The sequence below is a fragment of the Neoarius graeffei genome, chromosome 24, assembly GCF_027579695.1.
Source record: "Neoarius graeffei isolate fNeoGra1 chromosome 24, fNeoGra1.pri, whole genome shotgun sequence".
Taxonomy (NCBI): domain Eukaryota; kingdom Metazoa; phylum Chordata; class Actinopteri; order Siluriformes; family Ariidae; genus Neoarius; species Neoarius graeffei.
Genome location: NC_083592.1, coordinates 13,790,123 through 13,808,275, shown reverse-complemented (window position 1 = coordinate 13,808,275; position 18,153 = coordinate 13,790,123). Strand labels below are relative to the sequence as shown.

At 41.3% G+C, this 18,153-nt stretch overlaps 1 protein-coding gene across 1 annotated transcript in view; it reads right to left on the bottom strand.

Annotated features, from left to right (window-relative positions):
* The window catches only part of LOC132872895 (transmembrane channel-like protein 1), a 72,183-nt gene that overhangs the window by 16,865 nt on the left and 37,165 nt on the right, over positions 1-18,153 (bottom strand). Inside the window, exons 15-17 of the mRNA XM_060908011.1 lie at positions 16,457-16,524; positions 16,089-16,328; positions 15,640-15,765 (exon numbers count right to left, since the gene is read on the bottom strand). Coding sequence (XP_060763994.1) covers positions 15,640-15,765; positions 16,089-16,328; positions 16,457-16,524 — 434 coding nt within the window. The remainder of the gene's footprint in view (positions 1-15,639; positions 15,766-16,088; positions 16,329-16,456; positions 16,525-18,153) is intronic.

Sequence of the window (18,153 nt, the reverse complement as noted above, 5' to 3'; positions counted from 1 at the left end):
AAACAAAAAAACAAAAAATAAAAATAAAAAATGCAATCATCAAAACATCATCATAAACAGAATAGCGTAGCCACAAGGCAATAACATAATAATGTTCGAAAAGGATTAGGAAGAAGTAAATAACTTATCAAATCCTAACCCTCTATACCACTGTTAATCAAACGTCACTTTCCACCATAATAAACTATATATACAAAACAAAGCTGTGGCAGCGGGGGCGTGGTCAAGTGCCGGTCTGTGACAGGAGGGCGGAGTCAGGGAAGGTAAGTGGCAGAATCACGACACCTGAGAACAATTAACCTGTGTTTGTGTGTGTCTTCCCAGTGACCGCGCCCTATGTAAGGAGGGAGAGTGAGAGCAGAGGAGCTGATCTCCAGACTAGACGCTGGCTGTGTGTGTGTGTCTAGACAATATAACATTGTTCACTGAAAAGTGTGGCAATAAAGCCGTTTGGCAAACCTGATCTCTGTCCTGCCGTCCTCAGTGCTCCATCCACACGTAGGGAGTCTTACAGTGGTGCCGAAACCTGGGAGGTGGAGCACCAAATCAGCAGCCCCATGGAATCCTCCCCGTTCGCCGATCTGGTCCACGCCCTCGCCACGGCTCAGCAAAGCCAGCACCAGGCACTCGTCACGCTCCGAAAGGAGCAGGAGCAGCGCTTCGAAGCCCTGGTGCTGGCCCAGCAGGAAGACCGCGAGGCGTTCCGGCATCTCCTCGCGTCGGCGGGGTCCACCAGCGCTCCGGCCGCGGGCCCGTCTCCCCTCATCGTCACCAAGATGGGCCCGCAGGACGACCCCGAGGCGTTCATCACGTTGTTCGAACAGGTCGCCGAAGCCTCGGGGTGGCCGATGGAGCAGCGCGCGGCGCGCCTCCTCCCCCTGCTCACGGGAGAGGCACAGCTGGCCGCGCTACAGCTCCCCGCCGACCGCCGGCTGGCCTACGCGGACCTCCGCTGGGCCGTCCTCCAGCGCGTGGGGCGCACCCCAGAGCAACAGCGCCAGCGCTTCCGCGCGCTGCGACTGGAGGAAGTTGGCCGGCCGTTCGCGTTCGGCCAGCAGCTCCGGGACGCCTGCTGGCGGTGGCTGAGGGCCAACCATCGCGACGCCGAGGGAATCGTCGACCAGGTGGTACTGGAACAGTTCGTTGCCCGCTTACCAGATGGAACCGCGGAGTGGGTCCAGTGCCACCGCCCGGCGTCGCTGGATCAGGCAGTCGAGCTGGCGGAGGATCATCTGGCGGCTGTCCCGGCGGCAGGACAGCAGATGGCATCGTCTCTTCTCTCCTCTTCTCTCTCTCTCTCTCCCCCTCCTCCTGTGTCCCGTCCTCGCCCCATTCCCCCACCGCGGAGGCGGGGGCCGGCTCCACCCCAGCCGGCCCGCCGCACCCGCGGTGCCCTCCCGTTTCTCCTTTCTGTGTCTGTCTCTCCCCCACCTCAGTTGAGTGAGCCCCAGATCACCGGTGCAGAGGGAAAGCCCGGGCCGGTTTGCTGGCGCTGCGGGGAGCCGGGCCACCTTCATCAGCAGTGCACAGCAATGGAAGTGGGCGCAGTGGTTCGGATCCCCGACGCGCCAGAGGCCGCCCTCGATCGGGCCGGAGCGTCTCGCATACCGGTGAGTATCCAAGGGGCTACATATCAGGCGTTGGTGGATTCTGGTTGTAATCAGACCTCAATTCGCCAAAGCCTGGTTCAAAACGAGGCATTGGGGGGAGCACAAGGGGTGAAGGTGTTATGTGTGCACGGGGATGTTCACAGCTACCCTTTGGTGTCGGTCCACATTATTTTCAGAGGGGAAAAATTTATAGTGAAGGCGGCGGTTAATCCTCGCCTTACCCACTCGTTAATTTTGGGGACTGATTGGCCGGGATTTCGGGGTTTAATGACACGCCTAGTAGAGAGTGGGTCCTGCCATTTGACAGGGGGAGGTCCCAGTGTCGCTTTGGCGGGAGCAGCTGTCACAGAGCCGTCTACGTCATCCTCGCGTCAGAGTGAGGAGCTGCCGGCTCCTCCTCTCTCTATTGGGGAATCCCTCGCAGATTTCCCATTAGAGCAGTCGCGAGACGAGACTCTGCGGCATGCGTTTGACCAAGTGAGAGTAATCGATGGTCAAACGCTCCTGCCGAACGCCACCCTGTCCTTCCCCTACTTCGCGATTATGAAGGATAGATTATATCGAGTGACACAGGACACTCAAACTAAAGAGCGAGTCATGCAGCTTTTAATTCCGAAAAGCCGCCGGGAATTGGTATTCCAGGCGGCTCACTTTAATCCCATGGCTGGACACTTGGGGCAGGATAAAACACTAGCCCGAATAATGGCCCGATTCTATTGGCCGGGGATTCGCGGCGATGTCCGTAGGTGGTGTACGGCATGCCGCGAATGCCAGTTAGTAAACCCAGCGGCCATTCCAAAAGCGCCTTTGCGCCCTCTACCGTTAATCGAGACCCCGTTCGAGAGAATCGGGATGGATCTCGTCGGGCCATTAGATCGGTCAGCACGAGGGTACCGTTTTATATTAGTTCTGGTGGACTATGCAACGCGATACCCGGAAGCCGTGCCTCTGCGCAATATCTCAACACGCAGTATTGCAGAGGCACTCTTCCGCGTCATCTCCCGAGTTGGAATCCCGAAAGAGATTCTGACTGATCAAGGCACTACGTTTATGTCACGAACACTGCGCGAACTGTATGGGTTATTGGGGATTAAGCCGATCCGCACCAGCGTGTATCACCCACAAACGGACGGTTTGGTAGAACGATTCAACCGCACCCTCAAAAATATTATTAAAAAATTAGTAAGTGAGGACGCACATAATTGGGATAAGTGGCTCGAACCCTTGCTGTTCTCAGTGCGAGAGGTCCCCCAAGCCTCCATGGGGTTCTCCCCGTTCAAATTATTATATGGGCGTAAGCCGCGCGGCATCCTGGACGTGCTGCGGGAAAATTGGGAGGAGGGACCTTCACAAAGTAAGAATGAAATTCAGTACGTTATGGACCTGCGCGCAAAACTCCACACACTCACCCACCTAACTCAGGAGAATTTGCGGAAGGCCCAGGAACGGCAAGCCCGCCTGTACAACAAGGGTACACGCCTTAGAGAGTTCACTCCGGGAGATAAGGTACTCGTACTGTTGCCCACGTCGAGCTCCAAATTGATCGCCAAGTGGCAAGGACCCTTTGAGGTCACACGGCGAGTCGGGGATGTCGACTATGAGGTGAGGCGAACGGACAGGGGTGGGGCGCTACAGATTTACCACCTCAACCTGCTTAAACTCTGGAACGAGGAGGTCCCCGTGGCGTTGGTGTCGGTAGTTCAGGAGAAGGCGGAGCTGGGGCCGGAGGTTCAAAAAGGAACATTGGCATCACGTACCTCTCCAGTCCCCTGTGGAGACCACCTCTCCCCGACCCAACTCACGGAGGTCACCCAGTTGCAGACCGAGTTTTTGGATGTGTTCTCGCCCCTGCCCGGTCGCACTAACCTCATAGAGCACCACATAGAGACACCCCCGGGGGTGGTAGTGCGTAGCCGCCCTTACAGGCTACCCGAACACAAAAAAAAGGTGGTTCGGGAAGAACTTCAGACCATGCTCGAAATGGGCATCGTCGAGGAGTCCCACAGTGACTGGAGCAGCCCGGTGGTCTTGGTACCCAAGGCCGACGGGTCGGTCCGGTTCTGTGTGGACTATAGAAAAGTCAACGCGGTGTCTAAATTCGACGTGTACCCAATGCCTCGTATTGATGAGCTGCTCGATCGACTTGGCACTGCTCGATTTTATTCGACACTGGATTTGACGAAGGGATATTGGCAGATCCCCTTGACTCCACTATCCCGAGAAAAAACGGCCTTTTCCACACCGTTTGGTTTACACCAATTCGTCACCCTTCCGTTTGAGCTGTTTGGGGCGCCCGCGACGTTTCAGCGGCTGATGGACAGAGTCCTCCGCCCTCACGCCACGTATGCGGCAGCATATTTAGATGATATCATCATCTATAGCAATGACTGGCAGCGGCACCTCGAACATCTGAGGGCCGTCCTTAGGTCGCTGAGGCAAGCTGGGCTCACAGCCAACCCAAAGAAGTGTGCGATTGGGCGGGTGGAAGTACGGTACCTGGGCTTCCACTTGGGCAACGGGCAGGTGCGTCCCCAAATTAATAAGACGGCAGCAATTGCGGCCTGCCCGAGGCCCAAGACCAAAAAGGGGGTGAGACAGTTCCTGGGGCTGGCTGGCTATTATCGTAGGTTTATACCTAATTATTCAGACGTCACCAGCCCGCTGACTGATCTCACTAAAAAGGGGGCACCAGATCCGGTCCAGTGGACGGAGCAGTGCCAGCGGGCTTTCTCTGAGGTAAAGGCTGCACTGTGTGGGGGGCCACTTCTACACTCCCCTGACTTTTCTCTCCCCTTTGTGTTGCAGACCGATGCGTCAGACAGAGGGCTGGGGGCGGTTTTGTCCCAGGAGGTGGAGGGGGAGGACCGCCCTGTCCTGTATATCAGCAGGAAGCTGTCGGTGCGTGAGGGGCGCTACAGCACCATCGAGAAAGAGTGTCTGGCCATCAAGTGGGCGGTTCTCGCCCTCCGGTACTACCTACTGGGGCGCCCTTTCACCCTCTGTTCAGACCACGCGCCCCTCCAGTGGCTCCACCGCATGAAAGATGCCAACGCGCAGATCACCCGTTGGTATCTGGCGCTCCAACCCTTTAATTTCAAGGTGGTCCACAGGCCGGGGGCGCAGATGGTCGTGGCGGACTTCCTCTCCCGTCAAGGGGGGGGGGGGAGTCGGCTGCAGGCCGGACGGCCGAACCGGCCTGAGTCGGGCGGTGGGGGTATGTGGCAGCGGGGGCGTGGTCAAGCGCCGGTCTGTGACAGGAGGGCGGAGTCAGGGAAGGTAAGTGGCAGAATCACGACACCTGAGAACAATTAACCTGTGGTTGTGTGTGTCTTCCCAGTGACCGCGCCCTATGTAAGGAGGGAGAGTGAGAGCAGAGGAGCTGATCTCCAGACTAGACGCTGGCTGTGTGTGTGTGTCTAGACAATATAACGTTGTTCACTGAAAAGTGTGGCAATAAAGCCGTTTGGCAAACCTGATCTCTGTCCTGCCGTCCTCAGTGCTCCACCCACACGTAGGGAGTCTTACAAAAGCAAAATCAACAAAAAAAAAAAAATACCAACATACCAACATGGTATAATATGGCCCAAATCAAATCATATATATACAAATACTTATGCTATGCATATATACACACATACAATACATATATACAGTACATACATATACACATACCTATAACTCTACACATCCATACGTACACAGACGCCCATATCATAATTATGCATATTATGCTTACAACCCCGATTCCAAGAAAGTTGGGACAAAGTACAAATTGTAAATAAAAATGGAATGCAATAATTTACAAATCTCAACAACTGATATTGTATTCACAATAGAACATAGACAACATATCAAATGTCGAAAGTGAGACATTTTGAAATTTCATGCCAAATATTGGCTCATTTGAAATTTCATGACAGCAACACATCTCAAAAAAGTTGGGACAGGGGCAATAAGAGGCTGGAAAAGTTAAAGGTACAAAAAAGGAACAGCTGGAGGACCAAATTGCAACTCATTAGGTCAATTGGCAATAGGTCATTAACATGACTGGGTATAAAAAGAGCATCTTGGAGTGGCAGCGGCTCTCAGAAGTAAAGATGGGAAGAGGATCACCAATCCCCCTAATTCTGTGCCGACAAATAGTGGAGCAATATCAGAAAGGAGTTCGACAGTGTAAAATTGCAAAGAGTTTGAACATATCATCATCTACAGTGCATAATATCATCAAAGGATTCAGAGAATCTGGAAGAATCTCTGTGCGTAAGGGTCAAGGCCGGAAAACCATACTGGGTGCCTGTGATCTTCGGGCCCTTAGACAGCACTGCATCACATACAGGCATGCTTCTGTATTGGAAATCACAAAATGGGCTCAGGAATATTTCCAGAGAACATTATCTGTGAACACAATTCACCGTGCCATCCACTGTTGCCAGCTAAAACTTTATAGTTCAAAGAAGATGCCGTATCTAAAAATGATCCAGAAGCGCAGACGTCTTCTCTGGGCCAAGGCTCATTTAAAATGGACTGTGGCAAAGTGGAAAACTGTTCTGTGGTCAGATGAATCAAAATTTGAAGTTCTTTATGGAAATCAGGGACGCCGTGTCATTCGGACTAAAGAGGAGAAGGATGACCCAAGTTGTTATCAGCGCTCAGTTCAGAAGCCTGCATCTCTGATGGTATGGGGTTGCATTAGTGCATGTGGCATGGGCAGCTTACACATCTGGAAAGACACCATCAATGCTGAAAGATATATCCAGGTTCTAGAGCAACATATGCTCCCATCCAGATGACGTCTCTTTCAGGGAAGACCTTGCATTTTCCAACATGACAATGCCAAACCACATACTGCATCAATTACAGCATCATGGCTGCGTAGAAGAAGGGTCCGGTTACTGAACTGGCCAGCCTGCAGTCCAGATCTTTCACCCATAGAAAACATTTGGCACTTCATAAAACGGAAGATACGACAAAAAATACCCAAGACAGTTGAGCAACTAGAATCCTACATTAGACAAGAATGGGTTAACATTCCTATCCCTAAACTTGAGCAACTTGTCTCCTCAGTCCCCAGACGTTTACAGACTGTTATAAAGAGAAAAGGGGATGTCTCACAGTGGTAAACATGGCCTTGTCCCAACTTTTTTTGACATGTGTTGTTGTCATGAAATTTAAAATCACCTAATTTTTCTTTTTAAATAATACATTTTCTCAGATTAAACATTTGATATGTCATCTATGTTCTATTCTGAATAAAATATGGAATTTTGAAACTTCCACATCATTACATTCCATTTTTATTTACAATTTGTACTTTGTCCCAACTTTTTTGGAATCGGGGTTGTATATGGGTCATTCCATGCCAAATCATCTCATCTCATCTCATCATCTCTAGCCGCTTTATCCTTCTACAGGGTCGCAGGCAAGCTGGAGCCTATCCCAGCTGACTACGGGCGAAAGGCGGGGTACACCCTGGACAAGTCGCCAGGTCATCACAGGGCTGACACATAGACACAGACAACCATTCACAGTCACACCTGGTCAATTTAGAGTCACCAGTTAACCTAACCTGCATGTCTTTGGACTGTGGGGGAAACCGGAGCACCCGGAGGAAACCCACGCGGACACGGGGAGAACATGCAAACTCCACACAGAAAGGCCCTCGCCGGCCCCGGGGCTCGAACCCAGGACCTTCTTGCTGTGAGGCGACAGCGCTAACCACTACACCACCGTGCCGCCCCATGCCAAATCAACAAGAGGTTATGCTCGACCATCTCAGATTTCAATGAAATTTGGAGGGCTCAGAGACACTATTAAAAGAAGTTAATCCCCAAAACTTGAGCTTCCTATCACCAATAGTTTCAGAGATACAGGCATTTAAATTTTTCAATTTTTTTTTTTTTTGCTCAAAACATACATATTTCAAAGTGCAAAATAATCTTTATTATGCAAGATAGAAACCTAAAATTTTGCACAGAGAGACTCAATGTCTTGTACTACAAGCTTCAGCTTAGAATTTCAATAGTCATTGTATATTAGATGGTGATTTTAACAAGGAAATTAAAAAGACAAATTTGCATTTTTTGCATTTTTAACTCATTCTGGAAGCTTGCCTGTGGCAGTAATGCTTAAACTAAGAATGTTATTCAAATCTACACAGAAATATCTACCAATTTCAGTTTTACCAAGTCTCCACTATTCCTAGTTTGTCTGTAATAGGGTTTTGAAATTCGCTGATTTCTAAAACATACAATTTTAGGTAGCAAGAAATCCAATGTGGGATAGCAGTTAGGAACTTGTAAATTTTTTTCAGTAATCCCCAAGACCCATATTTTATATTTCCACATTTTCGTTCTGTGTCTCTCAAGTATTCTTAAACTACAGGGGTTTAAAAAATCCATTTTCACCAAATTCGAATTTTTTATATATTTTCATATAACTGATATTTGAGGGTTAATAAATGCTTCAATAAGGCTCAAGTAGGTTAGGAGACATGTTTCTTCCTCAATTTTAAATAAAATTTCAATTAATGCTCAGTATTAATTATTTGTAAATTGATTTTAATCTAAGACTGTGTAACATTAGCAATCAATGACCAGCTATTGTGTACCAGTCAACAGCCAGCCTTATCAATATCAACACAGCACAATAGGTGACCTTTGATACCAGAACAGGTGGCTCATATCTTATAGTTTTAGAGTCTGTAAACTGCATAGTTGTTCAGATAACATTATATTGTTTGGATTATATTAAATACATTGTAATACAGAGCACTGAGAAAATTTACCAATGTTATTAACTGAATGTGTTTCTTTGCAAGGATTGGATATTTTGAATAGTTGACTAGGGAATTTAATTGTAGTTGCTTTCAATTTGAGATCAGTATAAATGAGTTTGTTCTTAGACATCTAGAAATGGCTGAACTTCCTCCCTGTTCTATAGGAATTGGACTAAAGAAAGATTCTGACTGCCATAAACTAACATACAACAGAAATTGTAAGTTAAGTGATTTATATGAAAAATGACTGACTTCTTTAGTTTTTATATATATATATATATATATATATATATATATATATATATATATATATATATATATATATACTGAAAAATGTGAAATGTTCACATATTATTTAGCTTATTTCAAAATGATAATATTTTAAAACCATATTTCTGTGACATGAACACAAGTAAAATGTTTCCTTATCTATACAAATCATTTAGTTGTATTTATCAGTCCTTAATCATCAATAAAATGGAAATAATATAAAAAATTCGAATTTGGAAAAAATGGATTTTTTAAACACCTGTAGCTCAGAAATACTTGAGAGACAGAACAAAAACTTGGAAATATAAAATATGGGTCTAGGAGATTACTGAAAAAAATTTACAAGTTCCTAACTGCTATCTCACATTGGAATCCATGCTACTGAAAATGGCATGTTTTAGAAATCGGTGAATTTCAAAACCCTATTACAGACAAACTAGGAATAGTGGAGACTTGGTAAAACTGAAATTGGTACATATTTCTGTGTAGATTTGAATAACATTCTTAGTTTAAGCATTACTGCCACAGGCAAGCTTCCAGAATGAGTTAAAAATGCAAAAAATGCAAATTTGTCTTTTTAATTTCCTTGTTAAAATCACCATCTAATATACAATGACCATTGAAATTCTAAGTTGAAGCTTGTAGTACAAGACATTGAGTCTCTCTGTGCAAAATTTTAGGTTTCTATCTTGCATAATAAAGATTATATTACACTTTGAAATATGTATGTTTTGAGCAAAATGCAAAAAAATCGAAAAATTCAAATGCCTGTATCTCTGAAACAGTTGGAGATAGGAAGCTCAAATTTTGGGGATTAACTTCTTTTAATAGTGTCTCTGAGCCCTCCAAATTTCATTGAAATCTGATATGGTTGAGCATAAATTTGTCAGATATTTGTTGATTTGGCATGGGATGACCCATATATTATATACAATTATGCACTATATACAGTGGTGCTTAAAAGTTTGTGAACCCTTTAGAATTTTCTATATTTCTGCATAAATGTGACCTAAAACATCATCAGATTTTCACACAAGTCCTAAAAGTAGATAAAGAGAACCCAGTTAAACAAATGAGATAAAAATATTATACTTGGTCATTTATTTACTGAGGAAAATGATCCAATATTACATATCTGTGAGTGGCAAAAGTATGTGAACCTTTGCTTTCAGTATCTGGTGTGACCCCCTTATGCAGCAATAACTGCAACTAAACATTTCCGGTAACTGTTGATCAGTCCTGCACACCGGCTTGGAGGAATTTTAGCCCATTCCTCCGTACAGAACAGCTTCAACTCTGGGATGTTGGTGGGTTTCCTCACATGAACTGCTCGCTTCAGGTCCTTCCACAACATTTCCATTGGATTAAGGTCAGGACTTTGACTTGGCCATTCCAGAACATTAACTTTATTCTTCTTTAACCATTCTTTGGTAGAACGACTTGTGTGCTTAGGGTCGTTATCTTCCTGCATGACCCACCTTCTCTTGAGATTCAGTTCATGGACAGATGTCCTGACATTTTCCTTTAGAATTCACTGGTATAATTCAGAATTCATTGTTCCATCAATGATGGCAAGCCGTCCTGGCCCAGATGCAGCAAAACAGGCCCAAACCATGATGATACCACCACCATGTTTCACAGATGGGATAAGGTTCTTATGCTGGAATGCAGTGTTTTCCTTTCTCCAAACATAACGCTTCTCATTTAAACCAAAAAGTTCTATTTTGGTCTCATCCGTCCACAAAACATTTTTCCAATAGCCTTCTGGCTTGTCCACCTGATTTTTAGCAAACTGCAGATGAGCAACAATGTTCTTTTTGGAGAGCAGTGGGTTTCTCCTTGCAACCCTGCCATGCACACCATTGTTGTTCAGTGTTCTCCTGATGGTGGACTCATGAACATTAACATTAGCCAATGTGAGAGAGGCCTTCAGTTGCTTAGAAGTTACCCTGGGGTCCTTTGTGACCTCGCCGACTATTACACACCTTATTCTTGGAGTGATCTTTGTTGGTCGACCACTCCTGGGGAGGGTAACAATGGTCTTGAATTTCCTCCATTTGTACACAATCTGTCTGACTGTGGATTGGTGGAGTCCAAACTCTTTAGAGATGGTTTTGTAACCTTTTCCTGCCTGATGAGCATCAACAATGCTTTTTCTGAGGTCCTCAGAAATCTCCTTTGTTCGTGCCGTGATACACTTCCACAAACATGTGTTATGAAGATCAGACCATATAAATCCCTGTTCTTTAAAAAAAACAGGGTGCCCATTTGCACCTGATTGTCATCCCATTGATTGAAAACACCTGACTCTAATTTTAGCTTCAAATTAACTGCTAATCCTAGAGGTTCACATACTTTTGCCACTCACAGATATGTAATATTGGATCATTTTCCTCAATAAATAAATGACCAAGTATAATATTTTTGTCTCATTTGTTTAACTGGGTTCTCTTTATCTACTTTTAGGACTTGTGTGAAAATCTGATGATGTTTTAGGTCATATTTATGCAGAAATATAGAAAATTCTAAAGGGTTCACAAACTTTCAAGCACCACTGTATATATATTATACAAATACTGACTTTTTATATAATATATCCGAATGTACCCATACCCACAGATATACACTTATATTATCAATAGCATGTTATTGTAATTCCTCCTCCCTATACCTCATAAAGATCTGTTCCTTATACCTTTTTTTGAACTGGTTTATAGTTGTACATTTCATGAGCTCCACATTCAAACTGTTCCTTAACTTTACTCCACAAATAGAGATACTGAACATTTTTAACGTTGTCCTAGCACTGCGAATTTTAAATTTCAATTTCCCCTAAAATTATAGCCCCCCTCTCTATCCGAGAACATTATTTGGATATTCCTTGATACTTTATAATTCCTTACTTTGTACATTACTAAGGCAGTTTTATATTCTATAATATCCCTGAATTTTAAACATTTTGAATTTAAGAACAGTGAATTAGTATGATCTCAGTAACCAGCACTATTAATTATTCTTATAGCTCTTTTTGAAGTATAGTTATTGCATGAAGTGAACATTTATATGTATTTCTCCACACCACTGAGCAGTAATTTAAGTACGGTAAAACCAGGGAACAGTAAAGAATGCGGAGTGAATTATAGTCCAGGACATGCTTAGATTTACTCAACACAGATATGCTTCTTGATAGTTTCATTAGTATGTATTTTATATGTGACTTCCAATTAATTCTATCATCTATTATTACCCCAAGAAATTTATTATTAGAAACTCTTTCAATATCAACACCATCTACCTGTACATTTATTGTCCTATTTATTTTATAATTATTAAATAACATGATTTTTGTTTTAGACAGATTTAATGATAATTTATTTCGATCAAACCAACTTTTTAACCTGCACAATTCTGAAGAGATTATGTTTTCTAACTCATGTAAATTTGTTCCAGAACAAAACATATTTGTGTCATCTGCAATTAATACCATCTTAAATATCTTTAATACATTGCACATATCATTTATATAAAGAATAAACAGTTTAGGACCCAATACTGACCCCTGAGGGACACCACAATCAATATTCAAACGAGTTGAGACAGAGTCACCCAACTTCACAAATTGTGTCCTGTTGCTCAAATACAACCCCGATTCCAAAAAAGTTGGGACAAAGTACAAATTGTAAATAAAAACGGAATGCAATGATGTGGAAGTTTCAAAATTCCATATTTTATTCAGAATAGAACATAGATGACATATCAAATGTTTAAACTGAGAAAATGTATCATTTAAAGAGAAAAATTAGGTGATTTTAAATTTCATGACAGCAACACATCTCAAAAATATTGGGACAAGGCCATGTTTACCACTGTGAGACATCCCCTTTTCTCTTTACAACAGTCTGTAACCGTCTGGGGACTGAGGAGACAAGTTGCTCAAGTTTAGGGATAGGAATGTTAACCCATTCTTGTCTAATGTAGGATTCAAGTTGCTCAACTGTCTTAGGTCTTTTTTGTCGTATCTTCCGTTTTATGATGCGCCAAATGTTTTCTATGAGTGAAAGCTCTGGACTGCAGGCTGGCCAGTTCAGTAACCGGACCCTTCTTCTACGCAGCCATGATGCTGTAATTGATGCAGTATGTGGTTTGGCATTGTCATGTTGGAAAATGCAAGGTCTTCCCTGAAAGAGACGTCGTCTGGATGGAAGCATAATTGCTCTAGAACCTGGATATACCTTTCAGCATTGATGGTGTCTTTCCAGATGCGTAAGCTGCCCATGCCACACGCACTAATGCAACCCCATACCATCAGAGATGCAGGCTTCTGAACTGAGCGCTGATAACAACTTGGGTCGTCCTTCTCCTCTTTAGTCCGAATGACATGGCGTCCCTGATTTCCATAAAGAACTTCAAATTTTGATTCGTCTGACCACAGAACAGTTTTTCACTTTGCCACAGTCCATTTTAAATGAGCCTTGGCCCAGAGAAGACGTCTGCGCTTCTGGATCATTTTTAGATATGGCTTCTTCTTTGAACTATCGAGTTTTAGCTGGCAACAGCGGATGGCACGGTGAATTGTGTTCACAGATAATGTTCTCTGGAAATATTCCTGAGCCCATTTTGTGATTTCCAATACAGAAGCATGCCTGTATGTGATGCAGTGCCGTCTAAGGGCCTGAAGATCACGGGCACCCAGTATGGTTTTCCGGCCTTGACCCTTACGCACAGAGATTCTTCCAGATTCTCTGAATCTTTTGATGATATTATGCACTGTAGATGATGATATGTTCAAACTCTTTGCAATTTTACACTGTCGAACTCCTTTCTGATATTGCTCCACTATTTGTTGGTGCAGAATTAGGGGGATTGGTGATCCTCTTCCCATCTTTACTTCTGAGAGCCACTGCCACTCCAAGATGCTCTTTTTATACCCAGTCATGTTAATGACCTATTGCCAATTGACCTAATGAGTTGCAATTTGGTTCTCCAGCTGTTCCTTTTTTGTACCTTTAACTTTTCCAGCCTCTTATTGCCCGTCCCAACTTTTTTGAGATGTGTTGCTGTCATGAAATTTCAAATGAGCCAATATTTGGCATGAAATTTCAAAATGTCTCACTTTCGACATTTGATATGTTGTCTATGTTCTATTGTGAATACAATATCAGTTTTTGAGATTTGTAAATTATTGCATTCCAGTTTTATTTACAATTTGTACTTTGTCCCAGTGGAATTTTTGGAATCGGGGTTGCAACTTTTTATTCAATTTAATTCAATTCCCCTTATCCCATATTGTTCCATCTTATTAATTAATATATCATGATTAATAGTATCAAAAGCTTTTTGAAGATCAATAAATGTCCCAGCGACATGTTTCTTATCATCTATAGAGTTACTGATTTCTTCAATTGATTCCATTAGTGCCATCTCTGTTGATCTATTTGCTCTAAATCCATATTGACTATCACTGAGTAGTTTGTATTTTTCAATGAATTTATCTAATCTGTTATTGAATAGTTTTTCAAGAATTTTGGAGAATTGAGGAAGTAAAGAAACAGGTCTGTAATTTGTGAAGCTGTGTTTGTCCCCAGATTTATACAATGGAATTACTTTTGCTATTTTCATATTGCTTGGAAATGTACCGGTTTGAAATGACAAGTTACAGATGTATGTTAATTGTTTAGAAATCCCCCCAATAATAGTTTTCACTAGTTTCATATCAATATCATTACAATCTGTGGATATTTTATTACTACATTTATTAACTATATCAATAATTTCCTTCTCATCTACTGGTGTAAGAAACAGAACAAGAATTCCTCTTTATAATATTATCTATACAATCATCATTTGTTACTGGATCAGAGATATTTTGAGCTAATCTTGGTCCAACATTAACAAAAAAATTATTAAAACTATTAGCAACTACATCCATGTTATAATTTTCGATACCTTTGTCATTAAAGTATTTACGGTAATGTATTTGTCCAGAACCATCTTTAATAATACTATTTAATATATTCCATATTCCTTTAATATTATTTTTGTTATTATATATTAATTTACCATAATAATCCTTCCTACATATCCTTATGATACTTGTTAACTTGTTTTTATATTTTTTATATTTATTTTCTGCCTCTTTGGTTCTTAATTTAATAAATTCTCTATATAGAGTGTTTTTCTTCTTACAGGCATTTTGTAATCCCTTAGTAATCCAAGGTTGGTCATTATAGTTTTGTTTTGTACTATATTGCTTCAGTGGGCAATTTTTATCATATAATAATTTGAATATACTTAAAAAGTTATCATATGCTCTATCAGTGCTATTCTCTATATAAACTGATTCCCAGTCTTGTATTAATAAATCATTATTTAATGCAAACATGGCTTCCTCAGTCCTAACTCTTCTATACTTAAGTTTATGGTCTGCCACATTTCTCTTATGATTACAGTCATAAATTGTAAAAACTGGTAGATGATCACTAATATCATTTATTAATATTCCACTTGTAATGTTATTATCTATATCATTGGTGTGTGTATATATATATATATATATATATATATATATATATATATATATATATATATATATATTATTACTACATATAAGTTTTGAAGAGTGTTATATTTTATTATAATGAAATCGATAGTTAAAAAATGAAAAACTATAAATTATAAATTGTGTGCAGAAGTTTAGGTACCCAGGTCAAATTAAAAATAAAATATTTTACAGGGTTTTTTCCCCCTAAAAATACATTCAGTTCAACAAATAATAATAAAAATTTATCTATTCCCTGTACATTTTTTTAATCAACAACATGTAATTTAATCAAGGGTACCCAGAGTTGCACATAAAACTGTATTTTATTGGTTGAATGCATATAATGTGCTTTTCCTCATTTTTTTTTCATTTTATTTATTTATTTATTGGGGGGGGGGGGGGGGGGGGGGTAATGTTCTTAACATCTCTACACTGGTACTTACACCATGAGCAGTAGGAAAGGCAGGGCCAGTCCTGGGTTTGAGATGTAGCTGAACACTTTTCCAAACCAGGCTGGAAAATCCATCTGCAGCATCTCCAGGATCACGTCATACATGTGGCTTTTCCCACTGAAATAGTGAGGAAGCCGTTATCTCCCAGTCCATCTCTTTTCATTTTAGAATTAATTTTATATTATACTTGAAAAATACAGTACAGAGTCTACTGTTGACCCTCATGAAAGTGTTAATTCAACTTTACCATCTGGTGCACCCTAGTGGTAGAGTAGAGGAGAGGCAATATGTACAGTATGGTAACAAAATATGAGTCCTCTACTAACATCTGTTCTTGTCCTCCACTATAAGCTCAATACTGTATATAAGGAGCATACTGACTAAGTTAATATGAGAGAAACCTTTGGTCTCTATTGGATGTTGTGTTGATCTTTCAGTACCTGAAAGGCCCACAGTCAAAGGATGGACGCAAAGAGACGATGCTGAAGATGGTGGGCAGTGTGGAGAGGAAGAGAATGACCAGCAGTATGGCTATGTAGAAGTTGCTAGAGCGTGAGACTTTGAAGACGCGTGTATGAGGGACATTGCAGCACATAACAGCCCAGGCTTGTATATACATGGATATTTGCAGTTTGATGAGGTTGAGTGCTGGAAGACAAGGGGCATAGAAGGTCCCCATCCTGAAACACACACACACACACACACACACACACACACACAAATACAATAATTAATTTCACAGACCATTTGGAGCAGGTATTATACACATAGATAAAAATAATAAAGGAAATAGAAAAGATCTACCTACCAGATCATTCCCTGGTTGAATATGAGGTTGAGCACATTCCCACTCAAATCGAACTCGGCATAGCACGGCTACAAATAAGAAAAATGGTCTTGTGCTGAAGTACACTCTCAGAAAATAAAGTACATTATTGTACCTTTAGGGGTACAGTGGGTTGTCACTGGGGCAGGACCCTCTAAGGTACTTGTCTGTACCCTTTATGTACTGCTTGGGAGCATATATGTACATTTTTGGCCCTAAAAAAGGTACAAGTAGTTACCTTGGAGTCCAATAATAAACCCTGGGGGGTACATTAGTGTAGACTGTACCTTGGGGGACAGAAATGGACTCCTACTGTACCCCTATTTCTGACACTGTAGGAGTGATATACTGGTGCACTGCAAAAACCCGGCTTACAAAAACAAGAAAAAAAAAAGTAATAAAATTAGGAATATTTTACTTAAAATAAGCAAAATTATCTGCCAACAGAACAAGAAAATTTGACTTGGCAAGATTTTTAAAAACAAGTAAATATATCTAGCTTTAGAAACCCCACAGATGTCTTAAAACTAGTGTATTTATACTAAAAACAAGTAAAGTTGTACTACTCATTTTAACATGCTAGATACTTTGTCCCCCAACCAACAGTTTGTCTATTTCATCTGGGCATATTGGTGTGCTCTGTTTAAGTAAGTGTTTATACCAACTGACACCGCCAAATAAATCAAAATCAAAACAACAAACCAATCCATTTTGTAGCCTATTTTTGTTGCCAGATTGACAATACAACAATTCATTTAATTTAGTTATCTGTTTTGTGTTAAGAGATTAAAAGAAAGGATAAGATGCTTGAAATAAGAAATTCTGACTTTGACAAACTTGTCATGGTTAATATAACACCGATGAAATTATGGTAATTCTCATTTTAAGACAGAACTTACTCATAACCAGTAATAAAATCTCAATAACAAGTTATAATACCTTATTAAGATAATTGAGGGAAAAAATGCTTAAAGTAAGTGAAATACTCTTACACAAAACCTGCCTGGAAAGGAGAATTATCTTGGCAGACAAATAACAAGCATATTTTGTCTTGATTTAAGATATTTAATCTTGGTTAGATTTTACTTTTTGCAGTGTGTTCACATCGGAATAACACACAGAGTTGAGTTTTAGCCTCAGTCAGCTTAAGATGCTCAAGAAAGTAAAATCAAATACTGAAATCTGATTGGTAGAAATGTTTTGGTTGGATTTCTTTAACAGCAGCTTGGACAATAGTGCAGGCTGCAAGATTTCTATGGAAATAACAATTATAGTGGATTTTTAAAAAATAATAATATTGTATGAATATGTTTTCTGTGATTTATTAAAGTTATAGCAGGACTCGTATACAGCAGTGTCAGTGTTTTGTAACAGGAACTCTTTTGTTTTATGGACATTCCCCAACGTTAAATGTAAGGAAGTAAATTAAACACTACACCATGTCATTCTTTGTAATTGTTAACAAATTGCTACGTTATAAAATGAATAAAACACTATAAAGAATGTACTTATTATTGGAAAATAAACATCTTCAAATGGCAATGGCATCACACCACTGATTACGTTCCCATAGCAACATTCCCTGTCATGATTTATTCCTTAATTAATTATGTAAAGACGTATTGAATGGCTTCATCATCAACTCAGTAAAATACTGTCAAAGGTTGTAGTGTAGTAAC